This window comes from Suncus etruscus, chromosome 15, assembly GCF_024139225.1.
Source record: "Suncus etruscus isolate mSunEtr1 chromosome 15, mSunEtr1.pri.cur, whole genome shotgun sequence".
Classification (NCBI taxonomy): Eukaryota; Metazoa; Chordata; class Mammalia; order Eulipotyphla; family Soricidae; genus Suncus; species Suncus etruscus.
Window position 1 is genome coordinate 50,933,847 of NC_064862.1, and position 19,927 is coordinate 50,953,773.

The 19,927-nt window shown below is 42.6% G+C and overlaps 1 protein-coding gene across 2 annotated transcripts in view; it reads right to left on the bottom strand.

Moving 5' to 3' along the window:
• ADK (adenosine kinase) overlaps nucleotides 1-19,927 on the bottom strand; it is a 402,848-nt gene that overhangs the window by 323,913 nt on the left and 59,008 nt on the right. For both annotated transcript variants that reach the window (XM_049789187.1, XM_049789188.1), the window contains exon 3: nucleotides 10,120-10,173. In XM_049789187.1, coding sequence (XP_049645144.1) covers nucleotides 10,120-10,173 — 54 coding nt within the window. The remainder of the gene's footprint in view (nucleotides 1-10,119; nucleotides 10,174-19,927) is intronic.

Sequence of the window (19,927 nt, forward strand, 5' to 3'; positions counted from 1 at the left end):
CGAGGAGATCTGAGAAGCAGGGACCATAACCATCACCAGCCCCTCCAACCACAGACTATGTTACATGTTCAGGGTTTGGGATGCTCTAAGTTTTCCTAAAACAAAATTCCAATGCAAAAACAAACAAACAAACAAAACCCCCCAAAATTCCAATAAAAGAAATAGCCTGTCTTAGGCAAAGGGATATGCACAATAACTCTTCAGTAACAAGACTGCAAACAGCAGTGCCTAAAAGGGAAAAATAGTGGGAGAATGAAGAGGGAGAAAGAGGAAGAGGAAGAAGAGAGAGAATGTCTGCACCAGAGGTAGGAAAGGGGGAGAACAGGAGGGGACACTGGTGGTGGGAAATATGCCCTGGTGAAGGGTACTGAACATTCTATGACAGAAACTCAATCATGAATAATTTTGTAACTGTGTATCTCAGTTACAAAGAAATGTGTTGGGCCTGGAGAGATAGCACAGAGGTGTTTGCCTTGCAAGCAGCCGATCCAGGACCAAAGGTGGTTGGTTCGAGTCCCGGTGTCCCATATGGTCCCCCGTGCCTGCCAGGAGCTATTTCCGAGCAGACAGCCAGGAGTAACCCCTGAGCACTGCCGGGTGTGGCCCAAAAACCAAAAAAAAAAAAAAAGAAACGTGTTAAGAAAATAATGTATGGGAGGTTGGAGCAGTGGTGCAGTAGTAGGGCTTTGCCTTACACGCAGCTGACCCAGGATGAACCACGGTTTGATCCCCTGGAGTTCCATATGGTCCCCTGTTGTGTATGTAAATATTTTAGGGGATTACTAAAGTCAGGAGCGATTTCTGAGCGCATAGTCAGGAGTAATCTGAGCATCACCGGGTGTGGGCCAAAAATCAAAAACAAACAACAAAAAAAGAAAATAATGTATGGGGCTGGAGTGATAGCACAGGGATAACACAAAGGGGTTTGCCTTGCATTCTGCCGACCCAGGATGGACCCAGGTTCAGCATCCATATGATCCTCTGAGCCTGCCAGGAACAGCTTCTGAACACAGAGTCAGGAATAACCCGAGTACCACAGGGTGTGGCCCAAAAACAAACGAACAAACAAAAACTAAAATAAAAAAAAAAAACAGAAAAATGTGTAATAAATGTAAAATATTACAAACAGAAAGACCTGTCTGAAGTAAGAGTAACCCCAGAGTTACCCCGAAAATGGAAGCTTGTACAAGGAAACAGGTTGGCTGATGAGCTGGACAGAGCATCTGAGAGAGAAGGCACCCGCTTCACACTGCCGACAGTGGCCAAACACTGGCTAGAAGCCACAACTCGAAACTACCAGATGAAGCCCCCAAAGCAAAAAAAAAAAAAAAATTCCATAAAAGTTTAAAATATTTAAGTACTAAAATACTTTAGGCTCCCTGACAATTGCAAACTTTTTATATCAATCAAAATTATTTAACTAAAGGTTTTTTTTTAACCATGAAGGAATTATAAAGCACTATTTTGCTGATGTTATTCTAATTTTGAAATTGTTTACAATACCAAATTCAATTCTACCCAACAGGAGTGGCTTAGTGATTCACATCTTCACAAAATCAAACATTGAAACACATAAAAGACCATAAACTAGGACTGAACTGTGAATTATACCATGTGAATTGGAACTAGAAACTTCCAAGCTCCAAAATGAAATTTGTACTCTGGCACTTATTGACAGAGTAAATTGTTCTGTCCTTTACTGTCCAAATCAATCACGTTTGATCCCCCGACATCCCATATGGTTCCCCAAGCCAGGAGTGATTTCTGAGCGCGTAGCCAGGAGTAGCCACACCAGGTGTGGCTCAAGAAAACAAAAACAAACAAACAAACAAAATAATATAGTACCTTGTCAGTGGAATATAGTACCTAGTAAGTGGATTGTCATACACTCTACCTGAGTGTAGAGCCAGAAGTAATCTCTGAGCATAGCTAAGTGAGGCCCATAAACCAAATGTATACATGTTTATATACAGATATATAAACTAATACAAATTTATAACATTTGAGTACTATCTCTTTCAGACTTTGAACAGAGTATTCATTCTCCTTAATTTCAAACAAAAAAAGCAAAACAGCACCACCTGGTGGGCATTGACTTAATGTTAAAATAATTTTCATTTTCTATCTCTGGGGGAAAATTGCATTATAAAAATAAAGTCATTAGGGGCCGGAGAGGTGGCGCTAGGGGTAAGGTGTCTGCCTTGCAAGCGCTAGCCAAGGAAGGACTGAGGTTTGATCCCCCTGAGTCCCATATGGTCACCCCAAGCCAGGGGCAATTTCTGAGCGCTTAGCCAGGTAGCCAGGAGTAACCCCTGAGCATCAAATGGGTGTGGCCCAAAATAAAACAAAACAAAACAAAAAAGAAATAAAGTCATTAGAGCCAGAGAGACAGAACAGTACATAGGGGCACTTGCCTTTCACACAACCAACCTCAGTTTGAGTCCTGGCACTCCATATGGTACCCCAAGCCCTGTTGGAAATAGTGATCCCTCAGTGTAGAGCTGGGGTAACCACTGAGCAATGCCAGGTGTAGCCCGACCAAAATAGAAAAAACTACATCATAAGGTATTTTTTATTTTGGCCCGGAGAGATAGCACAGTGGTGTTTGCCTTGCAAGCAGCCGATCCAGGACCAAACGTGGTTGGTTTGAATCTCGGTGTCCCATATGGTCCCCCGTGCCTGCCAGGAGCTATTTCTGAGCAGACAGCCAGGAGTAACCCCTGAGCATCACCGGGTGTGGCCCAAAAACCAAAAAAAAAAAAAAAAAAGAATGTACTAAATTAAAAAGTGCCTTGGTTTAGAAGCAAATATACTTGAAAAACAAAAACATGGCTACAGATTGTTTAATTTTTCATTATGAGAAGTTAGGCATTAGTGTACAACCACAGTTGAAAAGACGATGTGTTCTGAGCCTGGGGCCAGAACAAAAGTCCAGCAGGCAGGGTGTCTTGCCTTGCAAGTGGCCATCTAGGGTTCTATTCCAGCATCTCATAATGACCTGCCAGGAGTGATTCCTATGCTGAGCCAGGAGTAACCCCTGAGCATCACCAAATGTGGCCCAAAAACCAAAAACAAATCAACAAAAAAGAGGTTCTGAGCCTAAACAAAACCAAAAAAAAATATCATCAGTTTGGAAAAATGTGTATATACAAACAGCCTCTTTTCAACTAGGTAATTCACAAAAATGATCCTAATTGACAATGCTAACACCACCAGAGACCAAAGCCAACAAGCTGTGACTGAAGAATATATTCACATTCAAAACCTACTCAGACCTCAGACACTTTTTTTATTCCTCTGTTCTTCAGATGAGAGGAATACATACCACTACTTCAAAGGAGTGAGGACAGTAAAGGAGCAAACTCTCAATTACTAGGCAATTCTGTTCCCAGGCATTCAAATGGAAATGACATTCAAATGGAAACTCACATGTTGAAAATAATAAAAACAAAGCCCTTAATTTAAGAAGGGGCTAACTTCAAAATGCATTGTCCTGCCCTACAGTGGAAAAAGAGACAATTTGGGCAGATTGAAGAAATACTAACACTTGGCTGGCCAGTTAGTTTTTAGTGTTTTAATTACAAAGTCAATGTTGGAAAAGCCACAAAAGTTTCTTTAACTTTTTACTAAGAAAATTTAAGTGGGTCATAATTAAGAGATGACAGAAAAAGTAATTGTATCTTCAAAATATATCTACAATGTGGAATCACTCTCATCTTAAAGGAGCAAGCTGTGACATTTGATTACATTCATAAAGATATAATTTAAACAGAAAAATCTCTTCAAACTAGCACGAAAGACAAGAATGACCAAAATTATTCTGAAGAAACTCACATCACCTGCTGTGACTAGTGTTTTTAGTAAGGAGAGGGGTCCCACTAAAGAAATACCCACGTCACCCCAGCAATGCTGAAAGCCTCCTGGGCTGTATCTCGGAATGCTCAGGGGACCATAAGGTACTAGGAATCTGACCAGGGTTAGGGGCAGGCAAGTGCCCTAACCACTGTGTACCTCCTGGGCCTTTTCTGAAGGACTCAGGAATTGCTCAGTGCCTTGCAAGCTTACCGTATTTATTTGAGTATAATGCGCACCCACATATAAAGTGCATCCCTAATTTTCGATTAAAAATCGGTATAAAATTTTATTTCACACCAAGCATTGTAACTGGCAAAAAAAAAAACAACGTTGTTGAACACGTGCAGCCATGATAAAATCATTTATTGACAATATAAACTGCTATAAACACAATACCAAAATAAAATTACCAGTAACACTATTTAAAATGCTACAAAGTCAGATTCATCATCAGATACACTAAAGAGTTGTTCCCATTATTCTCGAGTTAATTTTTCATCAATGTCCCAGTTGGCAGGAACATCTGTTTCTCCAGTTTCTTCGCTTTCTTCTGAGTTTAAATTCCATAGCAGGTCGTCTTCTGTGCTGTCCATTTGATTGCTGATGCCTGTCTTCAAAAAACTCTTGATGATCATTTCTTTTGGTATGTCTTCCCATGATGTTTTAACCCAGGATGTCAGGAGAGAAAGGCCAGGTTTCTTGAGGTTTTTCTTTTCCTCGCCCTCGCATACAGTGCGCGGCTGCAGCCTGGAAAAGGTGCAGTGCGAACTCACAATTCACCTGCGCCCTCATTGGACCAGCCGCCACTGCCACCCCACCCCAGCCCTCGTTTATAACGTGCACCCAAACTTTGATTTATTTTTTTGGTAGAAAATTGTGCGTGTTATACTGGAATAAATATGGTATGTGAATTCAAATCCCGTGTCCCACATGTGCTGAACACCACCAACTCGGTAATTCTTTTACCACCTGCCATCCCAGACACCCTCATTCCCAGGTAACCCACAATCCTGTGTGACACAGAGGTGCTGCTCCTGCTAACACCTGCAACTGGAACAAGAACTCTATACAAGTGCCATGACCCAGCAGTGTGCAAACATCACCACTAAAGTAGGGCAGACAAAAGTTGATCCAGATTCAATCCCCAGCATCCCATCAGGTCCCCCAAGCACTGCCAGGAGTGATCCTCAAATTCTGAGCCAGTATTACCTCCTGAGCACCAGCAGGTGTGGTCCAAAATAGTAAACAGAATAAAATAGACCTGAGTTAATCACAGATATTTACTACACACCTATCAGATGCCAAGCACTAAAGACAAATCAATGAATGAATATGAACTCTGTAATCAAACTACTGAGACTAGAAGAAAGATGATCGATAAATGTAAATAGTTACAGAATTAATTATTTGCATGCTGGGCATCATAAAATTTCCTATATATGGCATTATTTAATCCTCACAATAACTCTATGAGCCTGTGACATTCTCATAATTTATATTAATAAACATTTAGGGGAATTAAGTCACAAAACATGAAAGTGTCAACTCCATGATATAAATTCTTGGTTTGTTTTTATTTTGTTTTTCTCGGGAAGACATACCTGGCAGTAATCAGGGGTTACTCCTGGCTCTGAGCTGAGGGGTCACACTCCTATGTTACTCAGGAAATCATATGGGATCCAGGAGATCAAGCCTGGATCTGTCACATGCAATGCAAGCGCCCTCCCCAACTGTGCTATTGCTCTGGTCCCAGGACACAAATTCTGGTATGTTCCTTGATTTATTTATACCAGAGTAATTCCAGAGCTTAGCAAGAGTGCAACAGAGAAAGGCTATGAGAAAACATCGATCTGCTTTAAGCCTTAAATGCCTTAAATGTGGAGTTATTTAACAAAGATAAAACTGTTTCACCTTCAATACATATGTAATGTAATTTTACACATGTACTTAGGGCTGGGGTAGCACAGGTGCTGGTGTGCACTGTGAGGTCCCGGTTCAATACCCTGCTCCACAGAAAGAGATGGAGATGAGGCACAGTTGGGTTGATGCTAGTGGCCCTCTGCACTGCAGTTTGGCCCCTGGATCTTCTGAGCACCTAAGACTTTGGGAGCCCCTAAGACTATATATTTACCCAAAGAGGTATATATTCCCCACAGGGCAGCTGATTTCTGAAGCATAGTATGTGCAACACCAGGAGATTTGGAATGAGTTTCTTCTTACTCTTAAACAATTTCAAAACACATAAAAGGAAAATTACAAAGAAGTTGATGCTTATATAACTAGTGAATATTCACCTCCATATTAACATTATAACACAACCTGAATCATACTTACTACAAATCTTTCTATCTTTTACTCATAGTAATTGATAAAACATAGGTAGATTACAGATATCAACACCCATTATCCCCACAAACTGCTATTTTGGAGGGAAGAGGGTTTGGGGAACACATCCAGGGGTGCTATTCCTAAACTTATGATTTTGGGGGGTCACTTCTGGCAATGTTCTAGGGAACCACATAGTGCGAGAGACTGAATGTGAGCCCCTTGCAAGACAAGTATATACTTCAGCAAGCTAAGCCTCTCTTCAGTGCAAGTCACTGTCTTCTCACACATTTTAGGATCCTGCCCTCCTTCCCAACAACAAATCCAACATCACAGATGACATTGACTCCTCCTGAATTACTCAGTAATTCAGTCTGCAAAAAGCTCTCAATCTCTCATTCGCAATGGTAAGATTTTTAAAATACACAAGCCAACCCTTTTGCTGAAAATCACAAGTTTCTCTGTCCTTCAAATAATCACTATAAAGAAGTAGAAATGTTTGAGGAAGAAGGAAGCTCCATTTTGCATATGCTATTACAATTTCATATTGACACCATGACTCATTATTATAAAAAGTTAGTATTTGCGGGCAGGTGTGATAGCACAGTGGTAGGGTGTTTGCCTTGCATGTGGCTGACACAGGACAAACCTGGGTTCGATCCCCAGTGTCCCATATGGTCCTCCCTAAGCCAGGAGTGATTTCTATTTCTGAGTGCGTAGCAGGGAGTAACACCTGAGCCTCACCAGGTGTGCCCCCCAAAAAAAGTTAATATTCGCACATCACACAAAACCAACCTTGTGAATCAAATATAAAATAAAATTGCGTAAGAACATTTAAAAATCCCTTCTAGATCATGTTTTAATTCCTTGACTAAAGAATTAAAATAGTTAATTGCAATATTAATAAAGTCCTACAGAGGGAACCAGTACCACAGGGACTTACGTTTTGTTAAACTGTGACTATCAGGAGACTTGAATTACAAGCCAGCATTGTCATTAAATGGTCCAATACTCTGATGCACACCCAAGTCATCACATCATGTACACAGGAGTTTTAGGGTTCATGGTAGGATTTGGGGGCTGAAGGCATAGACAGCATAGCCAGTAAGGCATCGCCTTGCAAGAAGCTGACCCAGATTCAATCTCCAGATTCCCATTGGTCCCAAGCACCACCAGGAGTGATTCCTGAGCACCACTGGGTATGTACCACCCCCACAAACAAACTCTAAAAAAAAATTTAAACAATTAAGGAAGGTACTATGATTTTAGAAGCATAGCTGAGTGGCTGAGCTCATGCTTAGTACCGCATTCACCAATATTCATGGCATTCGTGCAATTCACAACATTCACACATATTTCAATGAACCCGAGAAGGAATGAAAAAAACCAACACATAATGCATCCCTAGATTTCTTTACTAAGTGAAAATATCTTTCAGAAATCAGGAGGGCTATGAATGGCTTGAAATGGCAAAATCTGACAAGTCCACTCTCCAGAAAGTACCAATTAAAATGCACTAATTGGGGGCCAGAGAGATAGCAGTGGGGAGGGCCTTGCATGCAGCTGACCTGTGTTCGATCCCTGGCATCCCATATCGTCTCCCAAGCACCTCCAGGAGTGATTTCTGAGTGCAGAACCAGAAGTAACCCAAGTGCTACTAAGTATGGCCCACAAACCAAAACCACCAACAAGACAAAAAAAATACCCACTAGGGCCCGGAGAGATAGCACAGTGGAGTTTGCCTTGCAAGCAGCCGATCCAGGACCAAAGGTGGTTGGTTCGAATCCCGGTGTCCCATATGGTCCCCCCTGCCTGCCAAGAGCTATTTCTGAGCAGACAGCCAGGAGTAACCCCTGAGCATCGCTGGGTGTGGCCCAAAACAAACAAACAAACAAACAAACAAAAAAAAAAAACCACTAATGGTTATAGACAATTATTTTGGGGAAAAGGGATCATAAGGGGTATGGTCCTTGTCCGGCACATGGTTGACCCCAGTTTGAGCCCTGGACCATATATGGTGTCCTGCACTGCCAAATTAGGCAGACTGAAACACCAAATCCAAAGCCAACTCCAACAGAATTGATACCCAATCTACAACAAGCTAGACACAGAAGGGTCCACTTGTACTAGCAGTCCGGGGTGGCAAAGAAGGGGCTCATATGTGATGCATGCTGGGAACAGGCGTGGAGGGAGGACAACATTGGTGGTGGGAATGCCCCTGATTCAATGTCACTATATACCTAAAATACTACTGTGAATGATCTGTAATCCACTTTGGTCAAAATAAAAATTATATATATATATATATATATATATATATATATATATATATATATATATATATATATATATATATATATATATATATATATATATATATATATATATATATAAAAGGGCAATTATGGGGCCGGAGAGATAGCACAGCAGCGTTTGCCTTGCAAGCAGCCGATCCAGGACCTAAGGTGGTTGGTTCGAATCCTGGCATCCCATATGCTCCCCACTCCCCCACTGCCTGTGCCTGCCAGGCACTATTTCTGACCAGATAGCCAGGAGTAACCCCTGAGCACTGCCAAAACACCAACCCCCCCAAAAAAAAGGCAATTATATGACAAGGATGTATCTCAATAGAAAAGCACATCTAAAAGAGCAGGTCTTTTAAATGCTGTTTAATAGTAAAGCAACTATCTTTAGGATGGTTTGGTTTGGGGTCACTCTGCCAGCATTCAGGGGACCATATGGGGTGCAGGAAATGGACCCAGACCTTCTGCATGAAAAGCGCATGTTTCAGCACAGTGAGCTCTTGCATTGACCCTGACACTTCTTATTTTAAGATGGTCAATAAAATTGTGTTTTCTCTAAAATGTCTAACACATAGTGTTATTATGACAGTCATACTGAGTAAAAAGTAACATTATGTAAATCAACAGACATGATTCCATTTACTAAAAAGTCTAGAAAAAGAGAAAAATTCATTTATGATAAAAAGAAATCAACATCAATTACTGCTGAGAAAATTAGAGCTGAGACATGGATGCAAAGAGGTTTATAGGAACTTTTTTGGGGAGGAAGGAAGAGTAATATTCTTCGTGTGCTATAGGTTTGAGTTGGAAATCATTATGCCTTGTTAGAACTTAGAAAAGTTACCCTTAAGATTTGGATGTTTCACTGTGTGAAAGCTATAAAAGAGAATAGTTCTAGAATACAAATTCTAGGGCCAGAGTGATAGCACAGTAGTAAGGTGTTTACCTTCCATGCTGCTGACCCAGGACAGAACCAGGTTCAATCCCCGGCATCCCATATGGTTCCCCCAAGACTGCCAGGAGCATTTTTAATGCATAGCCAGGAGTAACCCCTGAGAGCAGCTGGGTATGGTCCAAAAAACAAAACAAAACAAAATATAATTCAAGCTGATGGCCTGCATATAAAAATTTATATATATCTTTTGTGTGTATGTGTGTGTGTGTGTGTGTGTGTGTGTGTGTGGTTTTTGGGTCACACCCGGCAGTACTCAGGGGTTATTCCTGGCTCCAGGCTCAGAAATTGCTCCTGGCAGGCACGAGGGACCACATGGGATGCCAGGATTTGAACTGATGACCTCCTGCATGAAAAGCAAACGCCCTACCTCCATGCTATCTCTCCGGCCCCATATATATATATATGGTTTTTGGGTCACACCCGGTGGTGCTCAGGGGTTACTCCTGGCTGTCTGCTCAGAAATAGCCTCTGGCAGGCACGGGGGACCATATGGGACACTGGGATTCGAACCAACCATCTTAGGTGTTCTGGATCGCTGCTTGCAACGCAAACGCCACTGTGCTATCTCTCCGGGCCCAAAAATTTTTTTATAATTTTTATCATTTTTAAAAACTGGCTTGCTGACATACAGGTACTAATTCCAGAGTAACCTTGACACAACCTAAGATTTCATGCACTTACAGTTCTTTGTGTTTATCTTCAGCCAATATCTGGTCATTTGGTTTAAGGGAATACCTGTAAACAAAGAAACAGAAAAGGGCCGATTACAGACATACTCAAGTACAATTCTGGCTCCTTCTGAGTAGACTGGGAGACTATGCAGGAGCAAGTTAAACCCCACTAGAAATAAACAGGTTGTCTGTAGTAGGAACTGTGACACAGGAGGAAAAAAATCTAAGTTTTGTTGCTCTTAATTGAATCATTATCTAGTTTAATGACCACAGACAATAATTTCATCTCTTTACATCTGCTTTCCTATCTAAGACTGGAGATTGCTAGATATTATTAGAACAGGAAACGTTCCCAATTAACGTCTCTTTGCACAGCTGAAGGGAGTAAACATTTTCTGTATGGCACAGCCTGATCGAAAACTTTGAAGTGCAAAATGAAAAATGACTCATAATGATCTGTCCATGGAACTTCTTCAATGAAAGCACCAAATGAAACTTCCAGCCTCCTCTTTCTACATTATTTTCAATAAAGAATGAAGCTGGTAGAGGAGGTAGAAAAAGGGAGGAGAGTGGAAGGGAAGGAAGGATGGAGGGAGGGGGGAGGGAGAGGGAGAGAGAGAGAGAGAGAGATAAACAGAGAACAGAGGGGAGGAGAAGGTAAGTTGGCTTTATAGGAATCTGAACCAGGTTTGATCCCTGACATCCCATAGGGTCCCCAGAAGTGTGGTTCCTGACTACTAAGCCAGGAGTAAGCCCTGAAACCACCAGGTGTGGCCGCAAAACAATAAAATTAAAGAACCTAATCACATTTGACAAAAATAATCTGATGACAGTTTGACTTGGGGGGTCACCAGGGTTATCCCCCCTTATACTCAGGAGGCCGTAAGGGGCTGGGGATGAAACCTTGGAGCCAATGCAAGCCAGATCTGAGCTCTAGCCCTCTGAGTCATCTCCCAGGCATTAATCTCAAAGAATTGAGCAACATAGGTAGAAAGAACAGTTTCTATCTAACTGTCTGATCATATTTCTCAACACTTAAGCAACAAAACTGATGATGAACTTGTCTTATTACAACTGTATTAGCTATCTACAAAAGTTGCACTAAAGGGGCTGGAGTGATAGTACAGTGTAGGGCATTTGTCTTACAGACAACCGACTTAGGATGGACCTGGGTTCAATTCAAGGCATCCCATCTGGACTCCTGAGCCTGCCTGGAGCGATTTCTGAGCACAGAGCCAGGAGTAACCCCTGAGCGCTGCTGGGTGTGACCCAAAAAAAAAAAAAGGAAAAAGGAAAACATTTACCTATACCATGTCATTAAAAAACGTACTTCTGATAACTTAAATTTTCTTGTTTAGTAATTATTTAACCACAATTTAATATACTTATGCTCTTTGCTAAATATATTATGCTAATTATAACTTAATGACTAGAAGTAAATTTTAGATCAATTTACATAGATATTTTATTGCGAAGACATATGCTTCGGTGATCAAAATGCATGAAATGCTTTAATGCATAAAATACATTACCTTCATAATGTATGCATAATATATTACATGAAAAATATAAGCCATGAATAAAAATGCAACACATAAAAAAAATCTAGTAGGGAAAAAGGTGTACTAGAAATGTAAATTTAGGGGCTAGAGCAATAGCACAGAGAGTAGGGTGTTTGCCTTGTACGCAGCTAACCTGGGTTAGATCCCCAATATCACATAAGGTCCCTCAAGCCTGCGAGGAATAATTTCTGAGTGCAGAGCCAGGAGTAACCCCTGGGTACCACTGGGTACTCCAAAACAAACAAAATATGCAAATTTAAATCAAGAAAGAAATATAAAAATCTTTAACATTAAAAATGAAAATGAGGGTCTGAAGATAGTATAACAGGGAAGGGCTCTGGGGCCGGAGAGATAGCATGGTGGTAAGGCGTTTGCCTTTCATGTAGGAGGTCATCGGTTCGAATCCCGGCGTCCCATATGGTCCCCCATGCCTGCCAGGAGCAATTTCTGAGCATGAAGCCAGGAATAACCCCTGAGCACTGCCGGGTGTGACCCAAAAACCACAAAAAAAAAAAAAAAAAAAAAAAAAAAACAACAGGGAAGGGCTCTGGATATCTGAGTCCAGAACCATGAGTTAAGCCCTCAGCATCACTGAGGGAGGGAAGTGGAAAGGAAAGGAAAGGGAAGGGAAAGGGAAAGGGAAAGGGAAAGGGAAGGGAAGGGAAGGGAAGGAAAAGGGGAAGTAAAAAGGAAAGGAAAGGGAAGGGAAAGGGGAAGGGAAGGGAAGGGAAGGGAAGGGAAGGGAAGGGAAGGGAAGGGAAGGGAAGGGAAGGGAAGGGAAGGGAAGGGAAGGGAAGGGAAGGGAAGGGAAGGGAAGGGAAGGGGGAAGGGAAGGGGGAAGGGAAAGGGAAAGGGAAGGGAAGGGAAGGGAAGGGAAGGGAAGGGAAGGGAAGGGAAGGGAAGGGAAAGGGAAAGGGAAGGGAAGGGAAGGGAAGGGAAAGAGGAAGGGAAGGGAAGGGGGAAGGGAAGGGAAAGGGAAAGGGAAAGGGAAGGGAAGGGAAGGGAAAGGAAAGGAAAGGAAAGGAAAGGAAAGGAAAGGAAAGGAAAGGAAAGGAAAGGAAAGGAAAGGAAAGGAAAGGAAAGAGAGGGAGGAAGGGAGGGAGGGAGGAAGGAAGGGAGGGAGGGAGGGAAGAAGGAAGGGAGGGAGGGAGGAAAAGGGACGAAAAGAGAGAAAGAAAGAAGAGAGGGAGAGAGGGGGAGAGAGGGGGAGAGAGGGGGAGAGAGGGGGAGAGAGAAGGAGAGAGAGGGAGAGAGAGAGAGAGAGAGAGAGAGAGAGAGAGAGAGAGAGAGAGAGAGAGAGAGAGAGAGAGAGAGAGAGAGAGAGAGAAATTGCCCCTGGCAAACTCAGGGGACCATATGGGATACCGGGAATCAAACCAATACAGGAAGGAAGGAAGGAAGGAAGGAAGGAAGGAAGGAAGGAAGGAAGGAAGGAAGGAAGGAAGGAAGGAAGGAAGGAAGGAAGGAAGGAAGGAAGGAGGGAGGGAGGGAGGGAGGGAGGGAGGGAGGGAGGGAGGGAGGGAGGGAGGGAGGGAGGGAGGGGGAGGGAGGGGGGGAGAAATGGAGAGCAGAAGGGAGAGGAGGAGGAAATTACAGTTACCAACTCTTCCCTGGTCTGTGCCGAAAACTCTGGTGCGTTCTGAGATGGGGTGGGGGCAGATTCCTCTTTCTGCATGAACCACAGCAGCCCAGTGCCATACCCAACATGCTCTGACAGGAAACAGCCCAGCTCCACAACTCAATCTTATCATATGCCAAGCCACCAAATTTGTTCCAGATCTATAGATATTCTCTCACTCAACACCTTAAATTTTCATAGCAGTGTCAGCTCAGTAGGATTCCAGAAAATCTGATAGGAAAGTTCCATAGGAATCTCCCAGCAAATCCTTACACACAGACCTCAGTAACACCATGAAGAAATATAACTAGTATTTCAAACTGACCCTTAATGACCTAAGTTTTTTTTTGGGGGGGGGGCACACCCGTTTGATGCTCAGGGGTTACTCCTGGCTAAGCACTCAGAAATCGCCTCTGGCTTGGGGGGACCATATGGGACACCAAGGGATCGAACCTCGGTCCTTCCTTGGCTAGCGCTTGCAAGACAAACACCTTACCTCTAGTGCCACCTCGCCGGCCCCATGACCTAAGTTTTGATCATTCCATTTGCCTTTGTGTTGTAACAAACAATAGGAAATAAATTTATTTGTACCTGCAAAAATGGTAGGTTAGGGTAATGAGTGGGAAACTGGGGACACAGATGTTGGAACATTTAATGCCTGTATTAACAATTTGGTAAATCATGATATTTTAATAAAAATTTGAAATCAGAAAATAAGGATTTAAAAAGCTTTAACATTATCATTAGCTTTTTCACATATTTTTATGAATGATGGTTGTAGAAATCAAAACACTAGGTTCAAAAAAAAGTGACTTAGCACTTTTAGTGCTAAATGTCAATTTGTTTAGCTGGGGAGGTATATAACAAAGCATTTATTAAAATAAAAATGTACGGGGCTGGAGAGATAGCATGGAGGTAAAGCGTTTGCCTTTCATGCAAGAGGTCATCGGTTCGAATCCCAGCATCCCATATGGTCCCCTGTGCCTGCCAGGAGCAATTTCTGAGCATGGAGCCAGGAGTAACCCCTGAGCACTGCCGGGTGTGACCCAAAAACCACAAAAAAAAAAAAAATAAATAAAAAAATAAAAATGTACGGGGCCGGGCGGTGGCACTAGAGGTAAGGTGCCTGCCTGCCTGCCTGCCTGCCTGCCTTGCCTGCGCTAGCCTTGGACAGACGGCGGTTCGATCCCCCCCCCCCCCCCGCGTCCCATATGGTCCCCCAAGCCAGGAGTAACCCCTGAGCGTTACCGGGTGTGGCCCAAAAACCAAAAACCAAAAAAAAAAAATAAATAAAAATAAAAAATAAATAAAAATAAATAAAAATGTACAAAACAGATTTTATGAAAACTATGTCCTTCGAAAAGAAACTCGGTCAACATAACTTTGCTTTGTTTTGTTTTGGGTTTTTTTTTGGGCCACACCTGGTGACACTCAGGGGTTACTCCTGGCTAAGCATTCAGAAATCGCTCCTGGCTTGGGGGACCATATGGGACACTGGAGGATCGAACCACAGTCAGTCCTAGGCTAGTGCCGGCAAGGCAGTTGCCTTACCACTCCACACCACTGCTCTGGCCCCAACTTTACTTTCTTGTCTACCAAGTTGCTGATAGAAAAACATTTTTTTACCTTCCTAAGGTCACTGAGTAAGCAGAATAAATCAGAATAAAAATAACTGCTCATAATGGATTATGTGTTGCAATAAATTTAAGGATAATTATGTTGGTCACACCAAAGAGGGAATTAATGAAAGTCTTCTTTCTAATAGAATCCCCAATAAAAGGAAAAACTTTTATCTGTTCCCAAATAGGTTTTCTTTTCTTTTTTTAATTTTTCTTTCTTATTTTTTCTCTTTGTTCCTTCCCCATGAACAGTCTTTATGTCTAATGCTAAGAATATTACATTGAGAGTAGCAAAAGATGGGGGAGATTCCACACAGACAAGAAGCAGGCCAGGAAATAGATGGTACAGAGAGTAAGCCCCTTACTCATGAGGTGGGCTCAAGTTTAATCATAAGCATCAGCGTTTTCCTCAGAGCACTGTCAGGAGAAACCTCTGAGCACAGAGCGAGAAGTAAGCCTTGGGCATGGCTGAGTGTGGCACAAGAGAGAAACAAATCAGGGAAGAATTGAGTGATTTTGATCAACTCACCAAAAGGGCAATTGTACTGACGCCACTGAGAGTCTGTCTATGAGACCTACAATCCTAAATGTGTAGACTTGATCTTGAACCCCTTTAACAGATAAATTAGTTACCAACTCCCAAATGCATGTCAAAGCAGCACTCTTTCCAAGTATTTCTTTCTCTCAGCTGATTTCCCAGAGCACCAAACCAAGTAATTTTCAATCAGATCTCAATATACTCTATTTCCTCTCACTCTCTCTCTCTTTTTTTTTTTTTTTTAATTTGTTCTTGTTTTCATCAAACAGATCTCCCTTGAGTCTTAAATACTGCTTAGGAAAAGAAAGTAAACTTCTACTCAAGGCTGAACCAAACTGTAAGGACACAGTGCTCATCTGCGTTTCTGATCCCAACTACATGTTCAGTTGGTTCCCAAAATCTCACATTAATAAGTCACGGCAAGAACTAGCACAGATCAATGGAAGCAACTGGTCTTGTGGCTGTGGATTACAGGAAAAGGATAGAGATCAAGCATCAATTATCACGCTAGGCATATATACATATTTCCTCATTTGCAAACTCTGTACTGTAAATAACTACTTTCCCAATTTTCAATAGAAATATAACTTTATGAAGAGTAACTAACATAACTCCAGTTGTTAAGTACCTTTCTAGCTACCTAAAATAATCTCAATTTTAAAAGGAAACCTGATCTTATTTGCAAATTAGGAAAAAAAGGAGCACTGATGAAAGAAAGTGTGTTCCTCTGCAGAACACTACAGGAATTGGAGCAATAGCACAACAGGTAGTGCACTTGCTTTGCACATGGCTGACCTGGGTTTGCTCCCTGGCATGCCATATGGTATCCTGAGCCCACCAGGAGTGATTCCCAAGTGTAGAGGCAGGAGTAACCCTTGAGTACCCTCAAGTGTTGCCCCCCAAAAATACCCACAAAATAAATAAATAAAATAAACATACCATAAAAGTATAAACTTTTTTAAAAAAGTGCAATCCTAGAATAGCAAACACTTATGTTATAATCTAAAAAGAATGCTTCAAGTACTATTTGAAAGCAGGCTGGGTAGAAATCATAATTATAAATGTGAAAGCTCCAATCTATTCTTGGTTCCAAATAAGAACTCTTCCAGGCAAACATATTACTCAAAATTAGAGGAAAGATGAATTTTGAAGACAAGAAAAATCTAAAGGAGTTTAACAATACTACCACCCTTTGAGAAATGAGAAAGAAATTTTGTTCAGATGAAAAGAAAGTGCTAGTAAGGAAACATGAAAGTATAAATCTCAGTGACAAAGGGAAATAATGCGAGGGAGTTAAAACACATGAAAGTTGGAAGACAAAAGTAATAAAATGTGCCCTCCCTCCCTCCCTCCCTCCCTCCCTCCCTCCCTCCCTCCCTCCCTCCCTCCCTCCTTCCTTCCTTCCTTCCTTCCTTCCTTCCTTCCTTCCTTCCTTCCTTCCTTCCTTCCTTCCTTCCTTTCCTTCCTTCCTTCCCTTTCTTTTTGGGTTGGTTTTTGGACATACCCAGTGGTGTGGTGCTCGGGCATTACTCCTGGCTCTGCACTCAGAAATTACTACTGGTAGGCTTGGTGGGATGCCAGAGATCAAACATGGGTCAGCCGTGAGCAAGAGCCTACCCACTGTGCAATCACTCCTACCCCCGGGTGGCGGACATCTTAATAGAGGTCAGGGCCACCAGGCCATTATCTGGCAGTGCTGGGGGGACAGGGGTACACACAGAATTGTGTATCAAGCCCTGTTCTCATGCATCCAATGCATAAACTTTACCACTTGAAAGATATCTCTGGCCCATGTGCATTTGTTTGTTTTGAGGCCATACTCAACTGTGCTCAGGGCATACTCCAGGCTCTGCTGAGTTCAGGGATCACCCCTGGCAATACTCAGGGAACCATCTGGGGTACCTTGGATGAAACCTGAGTTAGCTTATGCAAGACCTGTGTCCTCCCTGCTCTATTATCTCTCCACACCCCAGTGGATTTTTTTTTTGTGGGGAGCCCCACCCAGCAGTGTTCAGGGGGGGGGGTTCCTCCTAGCTCTGAGCTCAAAAATTGCTCCTTGGGGCCAGAGAGATAGCACAGTGGCCTTTCCCTTGCAAGCAACCAACACAGGACCTAAGGTGGTTGGTTCGAATCCTGGCGTCCCATATGGTCCCCGTCCCCCGTGCCTGCCAGGAGCTATTTCTGAGCAGACAGCCACGAGTAACCCCTGAGCACCGCCGGGTGTGGCCCAAAAACCAAAAAAAAGATCAAAAATCGCTCCTGGCAGGGACCATACGGGATGCCGGGGATTGAATCTAAATTTGTGTGCAAGGCAAACACCAAACTGCTATACTATCACTAGGTCCTAATTCCAGTAGCTTCTTAATATTCTAACTTCTGATGCAGGGGGCTGCTACTGAATTTCAATTATATCCTGGAGCACTATCAAATGGACTAACGATTTTGCTTTTTAACTAGAGAGGGAAGCTAAGTTTTTCTTTACTGGGGAAGTTTCCCAAGCAGTGCTAATGGGGCTCTGAAATGCTCAGTCACCAGATGGTGCAATGCTAGAGTGGAAGATCTGAGGGTGGAGCAACCACCAGAGCTCACTGATGCTGGGGGGGGGGGGGGGGTAGGGGGTTGGAGGGAGAGAGAGGGAGGTGGGGAGAAAGAGAGAGAAAGAGAGAAAGAGAAAGAGAGTTTATTCATTCAGTGCTGGGGAACAAGCAGGAGAGGCGGGGGGTCTGGAGAGTGCTCTATCTCCCTGGGTCCTCTCAATGATTTTATTCCAGGAAGAAAAGCACTTTTATATTTCATCTTCAAATGATCAATTGGCTATTCCAGAAGAAATTCACACTTTGGCTATCAAATCACTTTCTCATTGGCATGTCTGAGTCATAGTAATGCTGTCTATTCTACATGCTCTAAAAAGACTCTAGGGAGCAGGGAAAATGACTCAGAGTGAGGGGGTACAGGCACTGCCTGATGGAGCCTTGGGTTAGACCCCCAGCACTGCATGGCCTGCTGCCCCCGCACGCAAGCACCAGTTGGAGCCAGCCCTTAGCATCATATTATGACCAAGAAGCTCTCACAAATGTTCAGAGATAAAAAGAGAAGATTCGGAATTTAGCAGAGCTCAGGAAACTAAAGGCTGAATTTCAGAGGAAAGTGGCTGTGAGTGTTGCATTAAATCGACCTACTGGAAGATAAGAGGAAAGAGAAAAAGAGAGGAGCTAAAAATAAGAGAACTAGAATCTCCACAATCACAACTTAAAGCTCTAAAATAAATGAGACTATTTCTTCTTGGAGAAACCAAGCAGAAATACATCTGATTTAATGAGGAAAAAAAAAAAGAAAAAGAAAAACAAGCAAATGAGGGGAAAAGGAAGAATTAAACTGCCTGCTTAATTATGGTGTTTCTAAACCATCTTGCCTTTGGACAGATCTAAGAATAAAGCCAGGCTTAGTTCTTCAAGAAATCAAACGTTTTCTGTAAAGAAACAAAACTGACTAAGATGATGGATTTCTACACACTCTTATTAGGGGTTATCTCCCAATTAAAGCAAACAACAACAGCACATATTTTTAGCAGGATCAAACCAAAATAAAATTCCACCAGTCAACAAGATATAACAGCCACATACCAATGAGGTTTTAGGAAATGGGCCACAGAGGGTTGGGAAGAGATATTTTTGCTTTGTCCTAGTGCTCATTGGTGCACAGTATATGTACCTTAAAAGATATACTTGCAGGTTAAAATATGCCATTATCTCCTTGGGATTGGAAATCTAGAAGTGGCTTAGCTGAGTTTCCAGAAGGAAGTGAGAGAGAGAGAGAGATGCTGTTGTATCAGGCTCAGCACAGATCGGACTTCCCTTCCTTTTGCTCACTCAGAAGATTGCTGGCAGGGCCCTGCCACTTGGACCTCTCCAGAGGGGGCCTGAATGTCTAAACAACAATTATCTTCCCCAGGAAGGAGAGGCAAGACAGAAAGAGAACCAAGGAGAGAGACTAGAGGAGAGGGAAAGGTGAGAGAGAAGGAGAGGAAAGACCACAGGGGCCCAGAATAGATATCTTTTCAATTAGAGCCAAAGAGTCAGTATAAAGACAGTACAAATCCTGCAGTTTGAACCCTGGCACCCCATCTGGTCCCCTGAGCCCACCAGGAGTGATCCTTGAATGCAGAACCAGCCAGAGCCACTGTAAATGTAGCCCAAAATTAAAAGAATACCAAAAAGGAAGGCTGGAGAACTAATATAGGAATTAAGGCACTTGCTTTGCATGCAGCCAACTTCAGTTCCATCTCTGGCATGACATATCCTACACACCAGCCAGGAGTGAACCCTAAGCACAGAGCCAGGAATAGCCACTATCCACTGCCAGGTGTGGCCCCCACCCCTCAAAAAAGAAAAACACCAAAATTCTCAAAGAAAATTTCATTTTACTCAATAAAGTGATGGGGAAAAATTTAAGATCAGTCATACTCAAAAATTCAAAACATG